General features: G+C 43.2%; 2 protein-coding genes across 2 annotated transcripts in view; one reads left to right on the top strand and one right to left on the bottom strand.

Moving 5' to 3' along the window:
* fbxl13 (F-box and leucine-rich repeat protein 13) overlaps positions 1 to 22,670 on the bottom strand; it is a 162,011-nt gene that overhangs the window by 81,602 nt on the left and 57,739 nt on the right. Inside the window, exon 8 of the mRNA XM_073066627.1 lies at positions 4,715 to 4,767. Within this exon, the coding sequence (XP_072922728.1) occupies positions 4,715 to 4,767 (53 nt within the window). The remainder of the gene's footprint in view (positions 1 to 4,714; positions 4,768 to 22,670) is intronic.
* The window catches only part of lrrc17 (leucine rich repeat containing 17), a 52,568-nt gene that overhangs the window by 13,947 nt on the left and 15,951 nt on the right, over positions 1 to 22,670 (top strand). The gene's annotated exons all lie outside the window — the stretch shown is intronic.

Here is a 22,670-nt window from a genome sequence, read left to right on the forward strand (position 1 = left end):
GCATAGCCTTGGTTGAGGGAGAGCAGGAACACAGAACCTAGGTTGAGGGAGAGCAGGAACGCAGAGCCTAGGTTGAGGGAGAGCAAAGCAGAAGAGGGGAGAGGCATAGCTGGACACAGACACGGAATGGAACCTCCACGGAGCCTTGAACTTGAGCACAGCACACTGAGCCTTGGACTTGAGCAGAGCAACACTGAACCTTGGACTGGAGCACAGCAACACTGAGCCTTGAACTTGAGCAGAGCAACACTGAGCCTTGGACTGGAGCACAGCAACACTGAGCCTTGGACTGGAGCAGAGCAACACTGAGCCTTGGACTGGAGCACAGCAACACTGAGCCTTGGACTGGAGCACAGCAACACTGAGCCTTGAACTTGAGCAGAGCAACACTGAGCCTTGGACTGGAGCACAGCAACACTGAGCCTTGAACTTGAGCAGAGCAACACTGAGCCTTGGACTGGAGCACAGCAACACTGAGCCTTGGACTGGAGCACAGCAACACTGAGCCTTGAACTTGAGCAGAGCAACACTGAACCTTGGACTGGAGCACAGCAACACTGAGCCTTGAACTGGAGCACAGCAATACTGAGCCTTGAACTGGAGCACAGCAATACTGAGCCTTGAACTGGAGCACAGCAATACTGAGCCTTGAACTGGAGCACAGCAATACTGAGCCTTGAACTGGAGCACAGCAACACTGAGCCTTGGACTGGAGCACAGCAACACTGAGCCTTGAACTGGAGCACAGCAATACTGAACCTTGGACTGGAGCACAACAACACTGAGCCTTGGACTGGAGCACAGCAACACTGAGCCTTGAACTGGAGCACAGCAACACTGAGCCTTGAACTGGAGCACAGCAATACTGAACCTTGGACTGGAGCACAGCAACACGGAGCCTTGGACTGGAGCACAGCAATACTGAGCCTTGAACTGGAGCACAGCAATACTGAACCTTGGACTGGAGCACAGCAACACTGAGCCTTGGACTGGAGCACAGCAATACTGAGCCTTGAACTGGAGCACAGCAATACTGAACCTTGGACTGGAGCACAGCAACACTGAGCCTTGAACTGGAGCACAGCAACACTGAGCCTTGGACTGGAGCACAGCAACACTGAGCCTTGAACTGGAGCACAGCAACACTGAACCTTGGACTGGAGCACAGCAACACTGAGCCTTGGACTGGAGCACAGCAACACTGAGCCTTGAACTGGAGCACAGCAACACTGAGCCTTGGACTGGAGCACAGCAACACTGAGCCTTGAACTGGAGCACAGCAACACTGAGCCTTGGACTGGAGCACAGCAACACTGAGCCTTGGACTGGAGCACAGCAACACTGAGCCTTGGACTGGAGCACAGCAACACTGAACCTTGGACTGGAGCACAGCAACACTGAGCCTTGGACTGGAGCACAGCAACACAGAACACAGAGCCGGGACCCCTCCTTGGTAACAGGACATAGGGCCAGGACTCATACACGAACACTAAACACAGGGATACAAAGAGACAGTTCCAAGCTCAACGATAGATAGTTCCTTCTGTTGGCATAGCAAGACTTTGGTCTCAATCCAGCGGCTGAATTTGATGGCAATACAGGCAAGGACACAGGCGTGGGTAGCCGGTAAGGTTTCAGGTGTGAGTAGCCGGCAAGGCTTCAGGCGTGGGTGGGGTACAGCAAAGACTTACCCAACAGAGGCAAGGACAGGAAGGGACAGATCCCATCGTAGGGTAACAGCAAGGACAGCCTGACTTACCCCACAGAGGCAAGGACAGGAAGGGACAGATCTCACCATAGGGTAACGGCAAGGACGGGAAACCGGCTAGACGAACCAACAACCACGCTCAAGCCCAGGGCCACTTATATTCCAGCCCCAATATGAGAATCAGGTGCCTGTGATTAAGCCCAACTGAAACAACAGACAGCCAGAAGACTCAGAGTCCGGAGTCCAAGGACCGGACTGTGAACCCGAACGCGGATTTCATGGACCGGACATGACAGATGGAGTTCAACCCAGATAAGTGTGAAGTGGTTCATTCTGGTAGGACAAATATGATGGCAGAATATAGTGAAGTCCCCTGGCACGCCTTAGGCTCGCTCAGCTTGCTGCCGTCTAGGGGGATCAGCCTTCGGCCCCGTCAAACTGGGTACTCAGCTTGTGTGGATGCTGTGTGATGTCCCCACCCCGCCAGATAACAGACAGTACACCATATGCGATTAAAAGGTTACACTTTACAGATCTTACTAAAACTAAGTGACTAATAACGATACAGTATATATGAAGGAAAAGAAAATAAAGAAAAGGCGCCAAAACTTATCAAAGTGCTACTTCGTGCACAACCACTGGAGCTCAATTAACGAAGTCTTCTGGCCACCATTCGATCCCCACAAACCTCCTCGTCTCGTAGCTCAGGACCACCCGAAGTGATCAACCAAGCAGCCCCGGCACGCCTGTCTTTGTCTCCTCTCCTCACCGAAAATCCTAGCCTCGGACCCCCGCTCGGGGTCCATTCCATCGCCCAGCTTACAGCATTGCGTCCTCTCTCTCTCCCCCTCGTGCCGACTCCCCAAAAGCCCGACAACACTAGCTTACAGACCCACAAGAAGGAATAACCTCCATCCCAATTGGTTAATGAATACAATTCTCGTTATCAGTAAATTTTAATCCAAACAAGCTGCGAGAGAAAGCACTTATCATAACAAAGAAGCATTCCTAACAAAACAAAGAAGCCATTTTGATTAACACACGTAGTAACATAAAGAAAGAAGAAACCCCATTACAATAGTATTAATGGTAAGACTCTTGGCAGCGTGGAGGATCAGAGGGATCTTGGGGTCTGAGTCTATAGTCCGCACAAAGCAGCTGCGCAGGTTGACTCTGTGGTTAAGAAGGCATATGGTGTATTGGCCTTCATCAATCATGGAATTGAATTTAGGAACTGAGAGGTAGTGTTGCAGCTGTATATGACCCTGGTCAGACCCCACTTGGAGTACTGGACTCAGTTCTGGTCGCCTCACTACAGGAAGGAGGTGAAAGCCATAGAAATGGTGTAGAGGAGATTTACAAGGATGTTGCCTGGATTGGGGAGCATGCCTTATGAGAATAGGTTGAGTGAACTTGGCCTTTTCTCCTTGGAGCAAAGGAGGATGAGAGGTAACCTGACAGAGGTGTATAAAATGATGAGAGTCATTGACCGTGTGGATAGTCAGAGGCTTTTTCCCAGGTCTGAAATAGTTGCCACAAGAGGGCACAGGTTTAAGATGCTGAGGAGTAGGTACAGAGGAGGTGTCAGGGGTACGTTTTTTACTCAGAGAGTGGTGAGTGCGTGGAATTGGCTGCTGGCAACGGTGGTGGAGGGGGATACGATAGGGTCTTTTAAGAGACTTTTGGATAGGTACATGGAGCTTAGAAAAATAGAGGGCTATAGGTAAGCCTAGTAATTTCTAAGGTAGGGACATGTTCAGCACAACTTTGTGGGCCGAAGGGCCTGTACTGTGCTGTAGGTTTTCTATGTTCTGTGTTTTATGAAAACGCACTGTAGCTTCCTTGTTTGGGACCAAATTGAAACCAAGATCAGGTTATCATTGGTATGGTGGGATAATTAGATTTAGAATCAGAATCAGAATCAGGTTTATTATCACCAGCATGTGACGTGAAATTTGTTAACTTGGCAGCAGCAGTTCAATGCAATACATAATCTAGCGCAGAGAAAAAAAATAATAATAATAAATAAACAAGTAAATCAATTATGTATATTGAACAGATTAAAAAAGACATGCAAAATCAGAAATACTGTATATTTAAAAAAATGAGGTAGTGTCCAAAGATTCAATGTCCATTTAGGAATCGGATGGCAGAGGAAAAGAAGCTGTTCTGAATCACTGAGTGTGTGCCTTCAGGCTTCTGTACCTCCTACCTGATGGTAACAATGAGAAAAGGGCATGCCTGGGTGTTGGAGGTCCTTAATAATGGATGCTGCCTTTCTGAGACACTGCTCCCTAAAGATATCCTGGGTACTTTGTAGGCTAGCACCCAAGATGGAGCTGACTAGATTTACAACCTTCTGCAGCTTCTTTCGGTCCTGTGCAATAGCCCCTCCATACCAGACAATGATGCAGCCTGTCAGGATGCTCTCCACGGTACAACTATAGAAGTTTTTGAGTGTATTTGTTGACATGCCAAATCTCTTCAAACTCCTAATAAAGTATTGCCACTGTGTTGCCTTCTTTATAACTACATCGATATGTTGGGACCAGGTTAGATCCTCAGAGATGTTGACACCCAGGAACTTGAAGCTGCTCACTCTCTCCTCTTCTGATCCCTCTATGAGGATTTGTATGTGTTCCTTCATCTTACCTTTCCTGAAGTCCACAACCAGATAAATGTCATTTTGTACTCATCTGGCAGTTGCCTCAAGCATAACATAAGCAGCAGTAAAATTTAAAGTCAATGCTAGTAGAGCAGGAATTGGGGCTTCTCCATTTTAACTACTTGCTCAGAGTATTTTGATCAACCAAGCAAATGGATGAGATGTGGTTAAAATTTCCTCCATACTTAAGTTCTGGCAAGTTGAGCTAGACGGTACCCCACATTTGAGCAAGAAGTTTTGAAACTTCAATTCAGTTCAAGTTTAATTGTCATTTAGCCATATATGAGTACTCATGAATACAGCCAAACAAGCCAGTGTTACTATGGTACTACGTTACTTACTGTTACATTTTTACATTCAGATAAATTTAGATCTTGTAAGTTTCGGCAGCCACCTGAAATAGAAATACATATTAAAGAATTATTCAAAACACTGAATTTTATATATTGTGGAAAAATATATGTACATTTACATTTTATATATATATATAATGCAGGATCTGGGTGGCAAAGTGGTGCAGCTTGTAGATCTATGATCTATAAGTTCTATGCTGACCTCTGGCGCTGTCTAAGTAGATTTTCTACATTCTTCTTCTGACCACTTCAGTTCCCTCTGATTACCTAGCTTCCTCCCATATCTCAAAGATAGGCAGGTTCATACATTAAGTGACCAATGCAAACTGTTGATAAAATGTGGGTGAGAGATAAAGTCTAGTGGGAAATTAATGTGGGGAGAATAAATAACTGGAATGTGTAAGACTGGCTGAAATGTGCGCTTAATGCTCAGCATTAAGCTGGTTGTTTTTCATGCCATGCGTTGAATGGCTTTATCTCTTTACATGTAACAGCAGGTCTTTCTTAGTATTACACATAGCAAGTGGACTGAGGGTAGAACTGATTACATCAGGGTCTATGAAGATCCACAACTGATGAATGAACAAATTAGAATCCATTTGAATATTGTGGGTACTCCTACTGTTTGGACTTAATTGAATCTAGGATTTGCTTTCATTTGCTAGAGTAGTGATAGTAGACAGAAGTATCAAGTGAGATTAATTGAGATGAGATTGAGATTGATGGTTAAAACTCTAATGAGGCCTCTAAAGGAAGCAAAAGAAAATTTACTGAAAAAATGAAAAAGTAAAAGTATTTTGAGAGTACATTCAGATTGTTGGGCTTCTAAGCCTTTGATATTGCCCTGAATTTCTTGAGCTTTTCTATGAATAGGAATGTGCATGCAAAAGACTGGGTTCAATTAAACTGGGTTCCAACAAAATTGGTAAGGTAATTTTCCTAAGTAACTGAACTCCCACCTACTAATCATTCTTTACTTGGCGTCTAGGGTTCTGTAGTCTGAAGGAATGCAAAAGTGTTCATTAAACTCAAAGAAAGGTACTAAAAGAATTGAATTATCTCCATTGTTTGGATTCATCAACACCACTGTTTATCCATATCACTTGACTCAATCTAGGCAGGATAGCAGTTAGAGCAGTGGAATGGCTTCAGACAAATGGATGACCACAAGGAAAAATAAGGAGAGCAGGCAGTTAGGGCACAGTTCCCCCATGGCCATTTACCTAACAAACAGGTATATCTCCTTGGGAAATGTTTAGGAGGATGTTCCCCAAGGGCTAGCAGCAATGGTTAAGTCTCTGACACTGTGACTAGCCTAAGACACAGAGGGAAGGGTGCATTCAAACAGGGCAATAATGATAAGAGAACCAGTGGTGGGGTCGGGGGGTGGGGGAAGACAGGAGATTCTGAGGCCACAGAAGAGACATCAGGGTGGTGTGTTGCCTCCACGTGGCAAGGTCAAAGATGTTTCTGAGTGGCTGCAGAAAATTCTCGAGGAGTAGAGTGAACAGTCAGAGGTGATTTTGCATATTGATACAAATTATATTGATAGAACAAGAGAGGAAATCCTGTAGAATGAGTTTTGGGAGTTAGGTAAGAAGTTAAGAAGCAGAATCTCAAGGGTAGTGATCTCCAGGTTGCTCCTAGTGCCATGTGCTAGAGATGTCAGAAATAGAAGGATAAACCAGATGAACGCATGGCTAAGCAGTTGGTGCATTAGGCAGGGATTCAAGTTCGGATCATTGGGATCTGTTCTGAGAGGGGGTGATCTATCTCAGAACCTGAAATGGAGGAGGAACATTATACTGACTGGGAGATTTGCAAGTGCTAATTAGAGGATTAGTATCATTTAAGAAACACTTAAGACAGGTACATAAAGGGATGGAGCTTATGGACCAAACACAGGAAATTGGGGCTTGCTAGGTAGGCATTATGGTTGGCAATAGCCATTTTGATGAAATCTTGAAAGTAGCAAGAATGATCTAAAGACGCAAACAAAAAATCTAATTTTAACTGTCTCATAACAATTTATAGAGCATGAAATTAATTTGTAAACTTATACATATAACAAAGCAAAGTTACTGTTTTTCTGTTACACATCTAAGTATTCTCAGACAGCAAATTCCAGAACCTTACCATTAAGTGAAATTTATTTCATTCTCTTCTCTCTATTGCTTTAAATTTATTCTCCCTGGTTTATGGCTCCTCTACCAAAAGGAAATGATAATTTCTATTTACTCCATTTCCCCTTCCCTTCCAGCCTGAAGAAGGGTCTCATCCCAAAATGTCAGCTATTTATTCATCTCCATAGATATTGCCGAACCTGCTGAGTTCCTCCACCATTTTGTGTGTGTTGCTTTGGATTTCCAGCATCTGCAGAATCTCTTGTGTTTATGATTTGGTACCCCATAATTTTATACACTTTTGTACAACGTGCCCCCTCAGAACCCTTTCTTCTAATAATAATCTTAGCTTATCTAGTATTTCTTCAGATCTGCAATTTTCCAAACCTGGCAAAATCCTTGTACTGTAAATATCCCGTGCATCTTCACTGTATACATCCTCTCTGAATGATCACTGCCTGTACATATGAATGAGTATTTGGGATTAGAGTGAGATGTATTTGCAGGCCGCTGCAGGGCTGTAACTTTTGACTTGCAAACTCTTCAAGTTATGAGCAGTTCTCAGGAATGGAACCCTGTTGTAACCCAGAGAGGGCCTACAATCTGGGGTAGAACTCTATGCCACACTCAAACTGTTATCTAACTGGTGCTGTGCAGTTTAATATAACTTTCCTGTGCTTATTCTATGTTAATAAAGAAAAGCATAACATGTACTTCTTTAATTGCCTTATTCAACTGTTCTGCTATGTTTAGTGATCAGCAGATATGCTCTCCAAAGTTCATTGAAGGTTTTGTCATATACATTCCATTGCTTAGCTGCATATATCAAACAGATTTCTTGTAAGGGAAAGATGTCAGAACGATGTGGGAGCCCAGTGGTAGTTGTTATGTAAGTGAGAATTATGCGTTATAAGGAGGAAGGATAGATATGAAGTTTGGATATTGATGATTGAGTAGACAGGCGCTTGTAATCCATTGCTAAATTAAGCAGTGGGGGAAGGGAAAATTAGTACGTAGAATATGGGCCCTTCAGCCTACAACGAGTGCCAACCTATATAAACATACTCCATGACCAATCCATCCCTTCTGTCCTGCAAAGCCTATAACCCAACATTCTTCTTTCAGTCATTTGCCTATCTAAGGAACTTTTAAGTGTCCCTACTGTATCAGCATCTACAACAAACCCTGGCAGTGCATTCCAGGCATCCTACTCCTTTCTGCGTAATACAACGTATCTCTAACATCTCCCCTGAACTTTCCATCCCTCACTTTAAAAGGATATCCTCTGGTATTGAACCCTTCAAGGACTTGTGCTTGGCTCAATGATCCCCTCCCTGAGCAGCCGCTGCACCTCCGACTTAATGAAGGCCCTGTCCCCCGTGCTGTACCTCCTGCTTTTAGTTGCCACAGGTTTACAGTCGGGGATCAGGTTGGCAAACAGCGGTGGGGGAGGGATCTTATCACCTGCCCTATTTGTATTGGCGATAGAACCATTAGCTGAAATAATTAGAACGGACTCAGATATTGTGGGCTTCAGAGTTAACCAAGAAGAATATAAGGTTAATTTATTTGCTGATGATGTTCTGATTTATTTAACAAACCCATTGCAATCGTTGCAAAAATTAACTTTTAGATTGGAAGAATATGGGAAAATATCAGGGTATAAAGTAAACTGGGATAAAAGTGAAATTTTACCCCTTACCAAAGGAGATTATAGTCAATGTCGACTAGTAACTCAATTTAGATGGCCAACAAATGGTATAAAATACTTAGGTATAAGAGTCGATAATGATATAAAGAATTTATATAAACTAAATTATTTGCCATTATTGAAAAAAAATAAAAGATCTTGATAAATGGATGATGTTACCAATAACATTAATAGGTAGAGTTAATGCTGTAAAAATGAATATATTTCCTAGATTACAATATTTATTCCAAACATTACCAATACAACTGCCCCAGAAGTTTTTTCAAGAATTGAATAAATGTGTGAGCAAGTTTCTTTGGAAAGGAAAGGTGTCAAGAATATCATTGGAAAAATTGACACGTAAATTTGATTTAGGAGGGTTACAACTTCCAAATTTTAAGAATTATTACAAAGCAAATCAACTTAGATTTATTGCATCTTTTTTTGATGAAGAAAAACCGGCATGGATTGGAATAGAACTAGATAAGATAGGAGAAAATATACCAGAAGATTTTATATATAAATGGGAATCCAAATGGATACAGGAAAAGAAAGAATCTCTTATATTAAGACATTTGATTGATTTATGGAATAAGGTAAATATGGATGATGAAATAAAGAAATCCTTATTAGCAAAAAGAACCTTAATTCAAAATAGGCTTATTCCTTTTACAATGGATAATCAACTTTTACATAACTGGTTTCAAAAAGGGATCAGATATATAGGTGACTGTTTTGAAGGAGGTATATTGATGTCGTTTGATCAATTAAAAAATAAATATAAAATATCAAATAACACTCTTTTCTGTTATTTTCAATTAAAGGCCTATTTACGAGATAAACGGGGTCAAACAATGTTAATGCCAAAACCTAATGAAATAGAAATCTTAATTCAAAAAGGAAAAATTAAAAAATTTACATCTTGTATGTATAATTTGATTCAAAAACAGACAATTAAACCAGGAATTCATAAATCAAGAAAAAATGGGAAACTGATTTGAATATTAAATTTGATGAAAAAAATTGGTCAAGACTATGTCTTGATAGTATGATAAACACAATAAATGTCCGACTTAGATTAGTACAATATAATTTTTATATCAATTATACATAACACCACAGAAAATAAATAGATTAAATTCAAATTTATCTGACCAATGTTTTCGATGTAAACAAGAAATTGGTACCTTTTTACATTCTACTTGGTCTTGTTTTAAAATTCAACCTTTTTGGATAAATTTAAGACTTTTACTGGAACAAATTATTGGAATACAACTCCCACATAGCCCAATATTATTTTTATTAGGTGATATTGAAGGGATAATACTGAAACCTAAATTGAATAAATATCAGAAAAAATTTATAAAAATTGCATTGGCAGTAGCCAAAAAAGCTATTGCAGTTACTTGGAAATCAGATTCATATTTAACTATGGATCATTGGAATAATGAAATATATAGCTGCATTCCACTTTAAAAATAACTTATAATTTAAGAAATGAATATGATATATTTTTGAAAATTTGGCACTCCTATCTACAAAAGATAGGATTAAATATATAGGTCCTTTGAAGATAAAATTATAAGTTATTTGGGGAAAATAAAAACTAAAGTTACTTTAAACTCCATGGAGCATGTGGGGATCCTCCGATATCCAGGCAATCTTTCTATCTTTCTTCTTTCTTTCTTTTTTCTTTTTTTTTCTTTTCTTTTTTTTTCAGATAGGGATCTAAGGGGGGGAGGGTTAAGGGGAGGGGGGAAGGTCAATATTAATTTTTCACTATTCTAATATTCTATTCATTTTATGTAATTCTCTTAAAAATTTAATAAATAAAATTTTAAAAATTTAAAAAGTAGCGGGGTATATGACGAAGCGCCACAAAACTGAGGATTTCTAATAGTGATTGGTGGGAGGGGCCCGTCATACTCCATTGTCACACTTTTCAGGTGGCTCTGGAAGTTGAGCCCCAATAGCACAGGGGCACACAGTTGAGGCATGACCAGTAACGCAAAGTCCCGATATTCTGTGCCCTGCACCACCAATGTCGCTACACAACCCCCCCCCCCCCCCCCCCGGATGTCTGTGGAATGCGATCCAGAAGCCATGGTGACCCTCTGGCTTACCGGCTGTGTCACGAGTCCGCAGCGTTGCACCGTGACCGGGTGAATAAATATGGCACCAAGAGCCCCAGAAGAACTGGTCAATAGGCATTCAGGGAATACTCTGCACAGGCAAAAGTTACACTTAGCATAAGATGCTAAGTGTAATTCTTAAGTGAGAGGGTGAACAGCCAGAGGTCATGGTCCATATTGATACCAATTACATAGGTTGAAAAAGCATGGAGGTTCTGCAAAGTGAGTTCAAGGAGTTACATGCCAAGTTAAAGAGCAGGACCTCCAGGGTTGTGATATAAGGATTGTTACGCATGCCACATGCTAGTGAGATCAGAAATAGGAAGATTATACAATTTAATATGCAGCTAAGGAATTGGTGTAGGAGGGAGGGCAACGGATTTTTGGATCATTGGGCTCTCCTCCAGGGTAGGTGGGACCTGTACAGAAGAGACTGTTTAACCCTGAAATGGAAGGGACTAATATCCCAGTGGAAAGGTTTGCTAGTGCTGTACAGGCCGGCGGAGTGGGGTTTAAACTAGAGTTGCAGAGGGATAGGAACCAGAGGGTCAGAACAATAATATAGAAGTTGTGCAGAAAGATGTTGTTAAGAAATCAGACAAAGTTAAGAATCAAAAAGTTGAGTATGGTGTGACTATGTTCCTGAACTGCATATATTTCAATGCAAGAAGTATCATAGGGATTAGATTAGCCCAGGGCATGGATCAACACCTGGAATTATGATATTGTAACCATCAGTGAGATTTGGTTGCCGGAAGGGCAGGATTGGCTTGTCAAAAATCCAGGGGTCCATTGTTTTAAATGTGAGAGAGCGGGAGGGATTAAAGGAAGAGGGGTAGTGATACTAGTCAGGGAAAATATCATGGCTGTGCTCAGTCAGGACAGACTGGAGAACTCATCTCATGAGGTGTCATGGGTGGAACTGAGCAATATTAAAGGTATGACCACATTAATGGGATTATATTACAGAGCACCAAACAGTCTGAGGGATTTAGAGGAACAAATTTGTAGAGAGGTTGTGGAGTGTTGCAAGAAAAAAAACAAGGTTGTTATAGTAGGTGATTTTAACTTTCCACATATTGAGTGGGAGTCCCATACCATAAAGGGACCAGATGGGATAGAGTTTGTCAAATGTGTTCTGGAAAGTTTCCTTAATCAGTATGTAGAAGTCCCAACGAGAGAGTGTGTGATACTTGATCTGCTATGAGGGAATGAAACAGGGCAGGTGAAAGAAGTTTGTGTAGGGAACATTTTGCATCTAGTGATCACAATGCCATTAGTTTCAAAGTAAATATGGAAAAAGATAGAGCTGGACTGCGGGCTGAGATTCAAAATTGGAGAGGTATAGATTTGGACAGGCTTCTTTCTGGCAAAAGTGTACTTGGTAAGTGGGAGGCCTTCAAAAGTGAAGTTTTGAGAGTACAAAGCTTGTATGAGACTGTCAGAATAAAAGGTAAAGACAACAAGTGTAGGGAACCTTGGTTTAAAAGAGATACTGAGGCAGTGGTTAAGGAAAAAATAGGAGGTGCCTAGCAGATATAGGCAGGTAGGAACAAATAAGAAATCCGGAGGAATAAAAGACTGTATGAGATTGCCCTAGCAGACAAGGTGAAGGAGAATCCCAAGGGATTCTACAGATATACTAAGAGAAAAAGGATTGTAAGGGCCAAAATTGGTACTCTGTGAGATCACAATGGAAATTCATGCATGGAGCCAAAAGAGATGGGGGAGATCTTGAATTAATTATTGGCATCTGTATTTACTCAGAGGACGGACATGGAATCTATAAAGGTGAGGTAAAGCGACATCAACTTCATGGACCCTATACAGATTACAGAGAAGGAAGTGTTTACTGTATTGAGGCAAATTAGGGTGGATAAATTCCCAGGACCTGACAAGGTGTTCCCTAAGACCTTGTGGGAGGCAAGTACATAATCTCCCAGGCCCCTAGCAGAAATATTTACCAGAGGATTGGAGGAAAGCCAATGTTGTTCTGCTATTTAAGAAAGGCTCTAAAAATAAACCAGGAAATAATAGACCGATGAGCCTGACATCAGTAATGGGAAAATTATTGGAAGGTATTCTAAGGGACTGGATATATGAGGATTTGGGCAGATATAGACTGATTAAGGATAGTCAACAAGGCCTCATGCTTGGTAGGTCGTGTCTAACCAATTTTATAGATTTTTTGAAGAAGTTACCAGGAACGTTGATAAAGGCAAGGCAGTGGATGTTGTCTACATGGACTTTAGCAAGGCATTTGATAAGGTCCTTCATGGGAGGTTGGTCAAGAAGGTTTGGCTCGGCATTCAAGATGAGGTAGTAAATTAGATTAGACATTGATTTTGTGGGAGAAGCCAAAGAGTGGTAGTAGATGGTTGCCTCTCTGACTGAAGGCCTGTGACTAGTGGAGTGCCTCAGGGATTGGTGCTGGGCCCAGTGTTGTTTGTCATCTATATCCATGATCTGGATGATAATGTGGTTAACTGGATCAGCAAATCTGCAGATGACACTAAGATTAGGGGGTGTAGTGACAGTGAGGAAGACTGTCATGGCTTGCAGTGGGATCTGGACCAGCCGGAAAAATGGGCTGAAAAATGGCAGATGAAATTTAATGCAGACAAATGCAAGGTGTTGTACTTCGGTAGGACCAACTATGCTATGTCTTACACAGTGAATGGTAGGGGACTGGGGAGTGCAGTGGGACAAAGGAATCTGAGAATACAGGTCTGTATTTCATTGAAAGTAGTGTAACAGGTTGATTGGGTGGTAAAGAAATCTTCTGGCACATTGGTCTTCATAAATCAAAGTACTGAGTACAGGAGATGGGGTGTTATGTTGAAGTTGTACAAGACATTGGTGAGATCTAATTTGGAGTATTGTGTGCATTTTTGGGCACCTACCTCCAGGAAAGATGTAAATAAGGTTGAAAGAGTACAGAGAAAATTTACAAGGATGTTGCTAGGACTGGAAGGCCAGAATTATAAGGAAAGATTGAATAGTTTGGACTTCATTCCTTGGAATGTAGAAGATTGAAAGGAAATTTTTATAGGAGTATACAAAATTATGAGGGTATAGTTAGGGTAAATGCAAGTAGGCTTTTTCCACTGAAGCTGGGTGGGACTACAAATGGAGGTCATGGGTTAAGGATGAAAGGCGAAAAGTTTAAGGGGAACATGAAGGAAACTTTCTTCACTCAGAGGGTTGTGAGAGTGTTGAATGACCTACCAGACCAAGTGATGCACAAAAGCTTGATTTCAATGTTCAAGAGAAGTATGGATAGGTACATGGATGGTAGAGGTATGGAGGACTATGGTCCCATTGCAGGTTGATGGGAGAAGGCAGTTTAAATGGTTCAGCACAGACCATTAGAAACTTTGACAGACGTCTATAGATGTGTAGTGGAGGGTATATTGATTGGCTGCATTGAATTGAATTGTATTTCGGTTTATTGTCATTTAGAAACCACAACTGCAATGCAGTTAAAAAATGAAACAACATTCCTCCAGAATGATATCACAAAAGCACACAACAAAACAGACTACACCAGAAAATCCACATAACATTTGGCAATCCCCAAGTCCAGAGTTCTGGAGAGGCTGCTGCGTAGTAATATTGAGCTACCATCTTAGCGCATTCCCCGGAAAGGAGCTCCAAAGCCACCAGACAAAACAAGACTACCCAGACACACCAAGTCAGGAGACCAACTCTACCATCCAACAAACCAAAAACTAAAGCTACAAGACCTACACAAAACCATATAGTTACATATAGTTATAGTTAACATATAGTTACAACAGTGCATCACAGCCTGATATGGAAACAGCAATATCCTTCAACAGAAAATCCTATAAAAAGTATTGAATACAGCCCAGTCCATCACAGGTAAAGCCCTCCCCACCACTGAGCACATCTACACAAAGCATTGTCCTAGCAAAGGAACATTCATCATCTGGGACCCCCACCACTCAGGACATGCTCTTTTCTCGCTGCTTCTAAAAGGGAAGTGGAAAGCAGTATTCTCATTACAATTATCATTTCCTACTAAGAGGCCTTCCCTTCACACTCAGTGGCATTGGTGTTAACAAATCCTCTCCAATAACATTCTGGAGGAGGCTAGTAGTCACCTTTTACCTACAATTTAACTGGACCAGCTACATAAAAACTATAGCTAGAAAAGCAACTTGAAGATTGAGCATCCTACAGCATTATTATTCATCTCTTAAGTACTTAAGCCTTCCATCATCTGCAAGGCACATGTCAGGAACGTTACTAGTACTTTTTTTTACAAATAGTTCCATAAAGTCAGGAGGCTCGACAACATCTGCAACAAAGCAGACTGTTGTTGACTCACACTCCATCCATCAACCTGAATATTAATTCCCTTGGCTATCAGTGCACCACAGCTACAAATGCATTGCAGCAATGGAACATGGTTTGCTCAACTGTATTCATCAAAATCTCCAGCTCTGTCGCCACAAACATATACCTGCAAGTTCCATACTATCCTGACTCTGATTGTTGCAGGGCTAAAATTCCACCTAATAACATGGGAGAACCTTCAGAATAAATAACTAAAGAAGACACATGGGTTAGCTGATTGGATGAGTGTCAAATGAAATTCAGGACAGGAAAGTGTGAAGTGAAACACAGCACAGAAAGTAAGGAGAAATAAGAACAGATCCATGGGGTTTGCAAGAGGATTTAGAATGTAAAGATCCTAGGGAGAGTGTAGAAAGGATTTGTTAGGATGATCATTTTATCTATAGGACTAAACCAGAAAATCTGGATTGTTCTCCATAATGTGTAAGTTTGGTAAATATATACAAGAGTAGTTTAGGTGGAGTAAACTGAGGGAATATTTTCATATTAATATGCGGTTAAGTACCAGGAACACAGACTTAAAATTTGGGGCAAATGTTACAAGAGGAATGTGAGAATGAGCTTTTTCGTATTCTATGCGGTTACGATTTAGAATTTGTTGCCTGTAGGGGAAATGGAAACAGAATCAATCATTGCCTTCAAAGCATAATTTTTTAGGCACTTGAGAAAGAATAATTTGCTAGGCTATTGAGAAAGAGTTGTGAGGAAGAATGATAGGATTGCTGAACCATGAGCAGGATAGATAATGAGCCCAATAATTTCCTGCACGGTAACAGTTCTTTGATCCTACAATGACTATAGCGCTTCAATATGGTACTTCAATGTCACTTTCTTGAGGGAAATGTATTCATTGCTGGTCTTCTTAGTAAAAGTTACATCATAAAACATTTATACACTCTTACAATGGTGACAGTCCCTTGCAAATTCCTACAAATAATTTAGATTTAAAAAGTAGTGCTGTGTTTATTAATAGTATCACTCATTTTCAATTTATACTGTAATTTAATCTTCAGGCTGCTAGAGTGTAAAGGGAATTGAGGAAATATGGATCTCTTTGCAATGGTCTTTTTCCCATGCCTGTACAACATGGAAAAAAGTATGAAACAAATTTTGTTTCAGGTGCTCCATAATTCCTGAAATTGATCTGAAACGAGATTAGCTTCACTACAGGTGCTTATAAAGGTAAACATTTGTTCCTGAAATTATGCAGTTTTGAGTAGAGATTTACTCGGAGTACATACAGCTTAACAAACAGCTGTTTTTCTGTGGCTGTCAATGATAGCAAAATTCTCTGTTTGAGATCATTGTAATACATATTTCCTACAAATTAGTGAGGTAATGCACTTAAGGAAGTTAAATTCTTATGGAACATATAGAGTAAATGGCAGAGGTCTTGAGGTACAAGTTCATAGCTTGGATGGTATGTTGCCTCCCTGGTGCCTGGATCAGGATATCTTAGATATCTTGGTATCAGAAGTCTTGGTGCATATTGGCACCAATAACATAGGTTGACAAGGTGAGGGACGCCCTGAAGAGAGATATTAGGGAGCTAGGTAGAAAGCTGAGAAACAGGACCTCAGGGTAGTAATCTCTGGATTGCTGCCTGTGCCACATACCAGTGAGGGAAAGAATTAGATGATTTGGCAGGTGAATGCATGACTGAAGAATTGGTGCAGGGACAGGGGTTCAGATTTATGGATCATTGGGATCTCTTCTGGTGAAGATACAACCTATATAAAAGGGACGAGTTACACCTGAACCCAAGGAGGTCCAATATCCTTGCAGACAGGTAGGCTAGAGTTGTTTGGGTGGATTTAAAAGGAATTTGGCAAGGGGATGGGAATCAGGGTGATAGTGCTGCAGATGAGGTAGTTGATTTACAAACAGAGGCAACATGTAGTGAGACTCCTAGCAAGGAGGCAGATAATAAGGCAAAATGGCAGGCAACAGGATGAATTGCAATGTAAAAGGTGAACAAAATCAAAAAAGGCGAATACAGGATTAAAGGTGTTATATTTAAATATGCACAGTATACAGAATAAAGTCAATGAACTTGTAGCACAGTTACAAATTGGCAAGTATGATGTTGTAGGCATCACTGAGTCATAGCTGAAAGAAGATTATAGCTGAGAGCTAAATGGTCAAGGGTACACATTGTATCGAAAGGATAGGGAGGAAGATAGAGGGGGTGGCATGGGTCTGTTGGTAAAAAATGAAATGAAATTATTAGAAGTGACATATGGTCAGAAGGTATTGAATCGTTATGGATAGAGCTAAGGAACTGCAAGGATAAAAAGACCCTGAAGGCAGTTATATATAGACACCCAAACATTAGTAAGAATGTGGTCTACAAGTAACAACGGGAGATAGAAAATGCATGCCAAAGGGGCAATGTTACAATAGTCATGGGGGATTTCAATATACAGGTAGACTGGGAAAATCAGGTTGGTTCTGGATTGCAAGAGGAGGAATTTCTGAAGTGCCTATGAGATGGTGTTATAGTGCAGCCTGTGGTGGAGCCTACTAGGGGCCCAGCTATTCTGGATTGTATGATGTGCAATGAACTGGAATTGATTAGAAAGCTTAAGGTAAAAGAACCCTTAGGGGCAAATGAACATAATATGATTGAATTCACCTTGAAATTTGAGAAGGAGAAGCTAAAGTCAGATGTATCAGCATTACAGTGGAGTAAAGGGGATTACAGAGGCATGAAAGAGGAGTTGGCCACTAATTGATTGGAAAAAAACATTGGCAGGGATGACTGCAGAGCAGCAATGGCTGGAATTTCTGGAAGCAATTCAGAATGCAAAGAGGAAGAAGTGTTTTAAAGGCAAGATCAGATAACCATGGCTAACAAGGAAAGTCAAAGCCAACATTAAAGCCAAAGAGAGGGCATATAATAGAGCAAAAGTTAATGGGAGGTTAGGGGATTGGGAAGCTTTTGAATACCAACAGAAAACAACTAAAAAAGCCATTAAGAAAGTAAAGATGGAATATGAAAGTAAGCTAACCAATAATATTAAAGAGGATACTAAAAGATTCTTCACATACATAAAAGTGTAAAAAAGAGGCAAGAATGGATATTGGACTGCTGGAAAACAATGCTGGAAAGGTAGTAAAGGGGACAAAGGAATGCCGGACAAACTGAATAAGTATTTTGCATCAGTCTTCACTGTCAAAGACACCAAAAATATGGTGGAAGTTCCAGTGTTAGGGGTCATGAAGTGTGTGAAGTTACCATTACTAGAGAGAAGGTTCTTGGAATACTTAAAGGTCTGAAGGTAGGTAAGTCACCTAGACTAGATAATGTACACTCAGGTTCTGAAAGAGGTGTCTGAAGAGATTGTGGAGGCATTGGTAATGATCTTTCAAGAATCACTAGATTCTGGAATGGATCCAAAAGACTGCAAGACTGCAAATGTCTCTCCATTCTTCAAGAAGGAAGAGAGGCAGAAGAAAGAAAACTATAGGCCAGTTAGTCTGACCTCAGTAGTTGGAAAGAATGTTAAGGATGTGGTTTTAGGGTACTTGGAAGTACATGATAAAATAGGCCATAGTCCGCATGATTTCCTCAAGGGAAAATCTTGCCTGACAAATCTGTTGGAATTTTTTGAAGAAATAACAAGCAGGATAGACAAAGGAGTATTGATTGATGTTGCAAACTTGGATTTTAAGAAGGCCTTTGACAAGATGCCACACATGAGGCTGCTTAACAAGCTATGAGCCCATGGTATTACAGGAAAGATTCTAGCATGGATAAAGCAGTAGCTGATTGGCAGGTGGCAAAGAGTGGGAATAAAGGGAGACATTTCTGTTTGGTTGCTGGTGACTAGTGGTGTTCTGCAGTCTATGTTGGTTCTGATTATTTTTATGTTATATGTCAATGATTTGGATGATGGACTTGATAGCTTTGTTGCAAAATTTGCAGATGATACGAAGATAGGTGGAGGGGCAGGTAGTTTTGAGGAAACCTACAGAAGGACTTAGACAGTTTAGGAGAATGGGCAAGGAAGTGGCAGATGATATACAGTGTCAGGAAATGTATGGTCATGCACTTCAGTAGAAGAAATGAAAGGGTTGATGTGGTATATGTATACTTGTCTGGACATGCCCCTCTGCTGACTGCTCCTGTGGCTCCTCCCACAGACCCCTGTATAAAGGCGATTGGAGGCACTGCTCCTCCCTCAGTCTCCGAGATGTCGTGCTCCCTTTTGCTGCTAATAAAAGCCTATCATTCACCTCCCATCTCTGAGAGTTATTGATGGTGCATTAATTTTATTAGCAGCAATTTTAAAACATGGAGAGCATTTTACGACCCGACAGATTGGATCTGGACCCTCAATCCCAGGAAGCCAGCGACGCTTTCGAATTCTGGCTAGCATGCTTCAAATTGTACCTGGAGGAGATTCATATGACCAACCCTGCCACGATGCGCAGGGTTCTCCTCTCCAGATTCAGTGCAAGGGTCTACTCCATGATCAGAGACCAAACGGACTACCAGAGTGCGATGGATGCCCTCAAAAGACAATACCGGCGGCCGGTGAACACCGTCTACGCAAGACATCGCTTAGTGACATGGCAGCAGCGGGCCGGAGAGTCGAGCGCTGAGTTTGTCCGGGCCCTACAGACACTCGTGCGGGCCTGCGACTGCAGGGGACTGATGGCGGAACAGCATGCGGAGCTGCTAATAAGAGACGCCTTCGTTATGGGGATCAGGTCAGTGTACGTGCGCCAGCAGCTGCTTGAACACGCCGATCTTACCTTACATTCGGTGATCAGGCTGGCTGACATGCTGGAGGTCGCTCTGCACGATGCTGATGCTGTCCAGGTGCACGATCTCCCACTGGCCCCGTGGACGCTGCAGCCCCTGCAACCCGCTGACGAATCAACCTCGGCTGCTGCCAGTCGCGAGTCCGTGAAGTCCCCACAACCCGCCGGCGAATCAACCTTGGCTGCTGCCAGTCACGAGTCCGTGAAGTCCCCGCAACCCGCCGGCGAGTCGACCACGGCTGCTGCCAGTCGCAAGTCCGCGCAGTGTTACTTCTGCGGACTCGAAAAGCACCCCCGAAAACGCTGCCCAGCCCAAGAAACTACCTGCTCCAGCTGCGGAAAGAAGGGCCACTTCGCCAAGGCCTGTAAGTCCAAACCACGAGCGGGGTCGAGCAGCACCGCGTGCGAGGCATGAGGGTCGCCATCTTGGTCGCCGCCATCTTGCTTGCCTGCCACGTGCGAGGCATAGGGGCGGCCATCTTTGTCGGCGCCAACTCGCCCCGCCTCCAACCCACGGGTGCTTACCGGGCACCAAGACGGCGATGCAACTCTGGCCTCCGTGACCCTCAACCAAAGCGCTCCACACCAGCTCGCAAGGTCAATGATGCACATCCTGGTGGAGGGGCACAGGACTAGCTGCCTGTTTGACACGGGCAGTACTGTGAGTTTTATTCACTCGGACACAGTGCAACACTGCGGACTCGTGGCACAACCGGTAAGCCAGAGGGTCACCATGGCTTCTGGATCGCATTCCACAGACATCCGGGGGGGTTGTGTAGCGATACTGGTGGTGCAGGGCAAAGAATATTGGGACTTTGCGTTACTGGTCATGCCTCAACTGTGTGCCCCTGTGCTATTGGGGCTCAACTTCCAGAGCCACCTGAAAAGTGTGACAATGGAGTATGACGGGCCCCTCCCACCAATCACTGTCAGAAATCCTCAGTTCTGTGGGACTTCGTCACATACCCCGCTACTGACCGCACACACACACACCGACCCGCACATCCCACTCAACACCATGCCAACAGCCGTGCTACTGACACCACTTGCAGCCTCTCCACCGTCAAGATCCCTCCCCCACCGCTGTTCACCAACCTGACCCCCGACTGTAAACCTGTGGCAAGTAAAAGCAGGAGGTTCAGCGCGAGGGACAGGGCCTTCATTAAGTCGGAGGTGCAGCGGCTACTCAGGGAGGGGATCATTGAGCCAAGTGCAAGTCCTTGGAGGGCCCAGGTGGTCGTTGTTCGGACCGGGCAGAAAAATAGGATGGTCGTGGACTATAGCCAGACCATCAATAGGTTCATGCAGCTTGATGCGTACCCCCACCCCGCATAGCGAATATGGTCAATCAAATAGCTCAGTACAAGGTGTACTCGACCATAGACCTGAAATCTGCTTACCATCAGCTCTCCATCCACCCGGAGGACCGCCCCTACACCGCCTTCGAGGCGGGCGGCAGGCTCTATCACGTCCTGCGCATCCCCTTCGGTGTCATGAATAGTGTCTCTGTCTTCCAGAGGGAAATGGACCGGATAGTGGACCAGTGCCAACTGAAGGCCACGTTCCCATATTTGGATAACATCACCAACTGCAGTCACAACTGGCAGGATCACGACACCAACCTCCAACGATTTTTCCAAGCAGCCAAAGCTCTTAACCTTACCTATAACAGGGACAAGTGTGTGTTCGGAACCATCCGACTTGCTATCCTTGGGTATGTCGTGGAGAACAGGGTCTTTGGCCCTAACCCCGACCGTATGCGCCCGCTGTTGGAACTCCCTCTTCCCACCACCCTCAGAGCCCTCAAACGGTGCCTGGGCTTCTTTTCCTATTACACCCAATGGGTCCCTCACTATGCAAACAAGGCCCGCCCCCTGATCAAGTTCACCGCATTTCCCCTCTCAGCCGAGGCCCACGCAGCCTTCAGCCGCATTAAAGGGGACATTGCCAAAGCAACGATGCATGCAGTGGACGAGACCATTCCCTTCCAAGTAGAGAGTGACGCCTCCGACTTTGCGCTGGCTGCTACCCTCAATCAGGTAGGAAGGCCGATAGCATTCTTCTCTCGTACCCTTCAAGGCCCTGAAACTCGGCACTCCGCAGTGGAGAAAGAAGCCCAGGTCATAGTGGAAGCTATTAGGCACTGGAGGCACTATCTCGCCGGCAAACGGTTCACCTTGCTGACTGACCAGCACTCAGTTGCGTTCATGTTTAGCAACCAACAGCAGGGCAAAGTCAAAAATGATAAAATTTTGAGGTGCAAAAAAGAACTCTCCACCTACAACTATGACATCCTGTACCGGCCTGGAAGGCTCAATGAGCCCCCTGATGCCCTATCCCGGGGAGCATGTGCCAGCACGCAGCTCGACCGGCTATACGCCCTCCATGCAGATCTTTGCCACCCGGGGGTCACCTGACTTTACTATTTCGTGAAAGCCCGGAACCTGCCTTACTTCCTTGAGGAAATCAGGACGATGACCAGGGACTGTCAAGTCTGCACTGAGTGCAAACCGCACTTCTACCGTCCTGAAAAGGCACAACTTATCAAGGCCACCCGCCCCTTTGAGCGACTGAGTGTCGACTTTAAGGGCCACCTTCCCTCCACTGACCGCAATGTGTACTTTCTCAACATCATCGATGAGTACTCGCGGTTCCCCTTTGCCATCCCCTGCCCCAATACCACTGCCACGTCCGTCATAAAAGCCCTGCGCCAGCTCTTTACTCTGTTCGGATATCCCTGCTATATCTACAGTGATAGAGGGTCCTCGTTTATGAGTGACGAGCTGCGCCAGTACCTGCTGGCTAGGGGTATTGCTACTAGTAGGACCATGAGCTATAGTCCCTGG

This window comes from Hemitrygon akajei, chromosome 14, assembly GCF_048418815.1.
Source record: "Hemitrygon akajei chromosome 14, sHemAka1.3, whole genome shotgun sequence".
NCBI lineage: Eukaryota > Metazoa > Chordata > Chondrichthyes > Myliobatiformes > Dasyatidae > Hemitrygon > Hemitrygon akajei.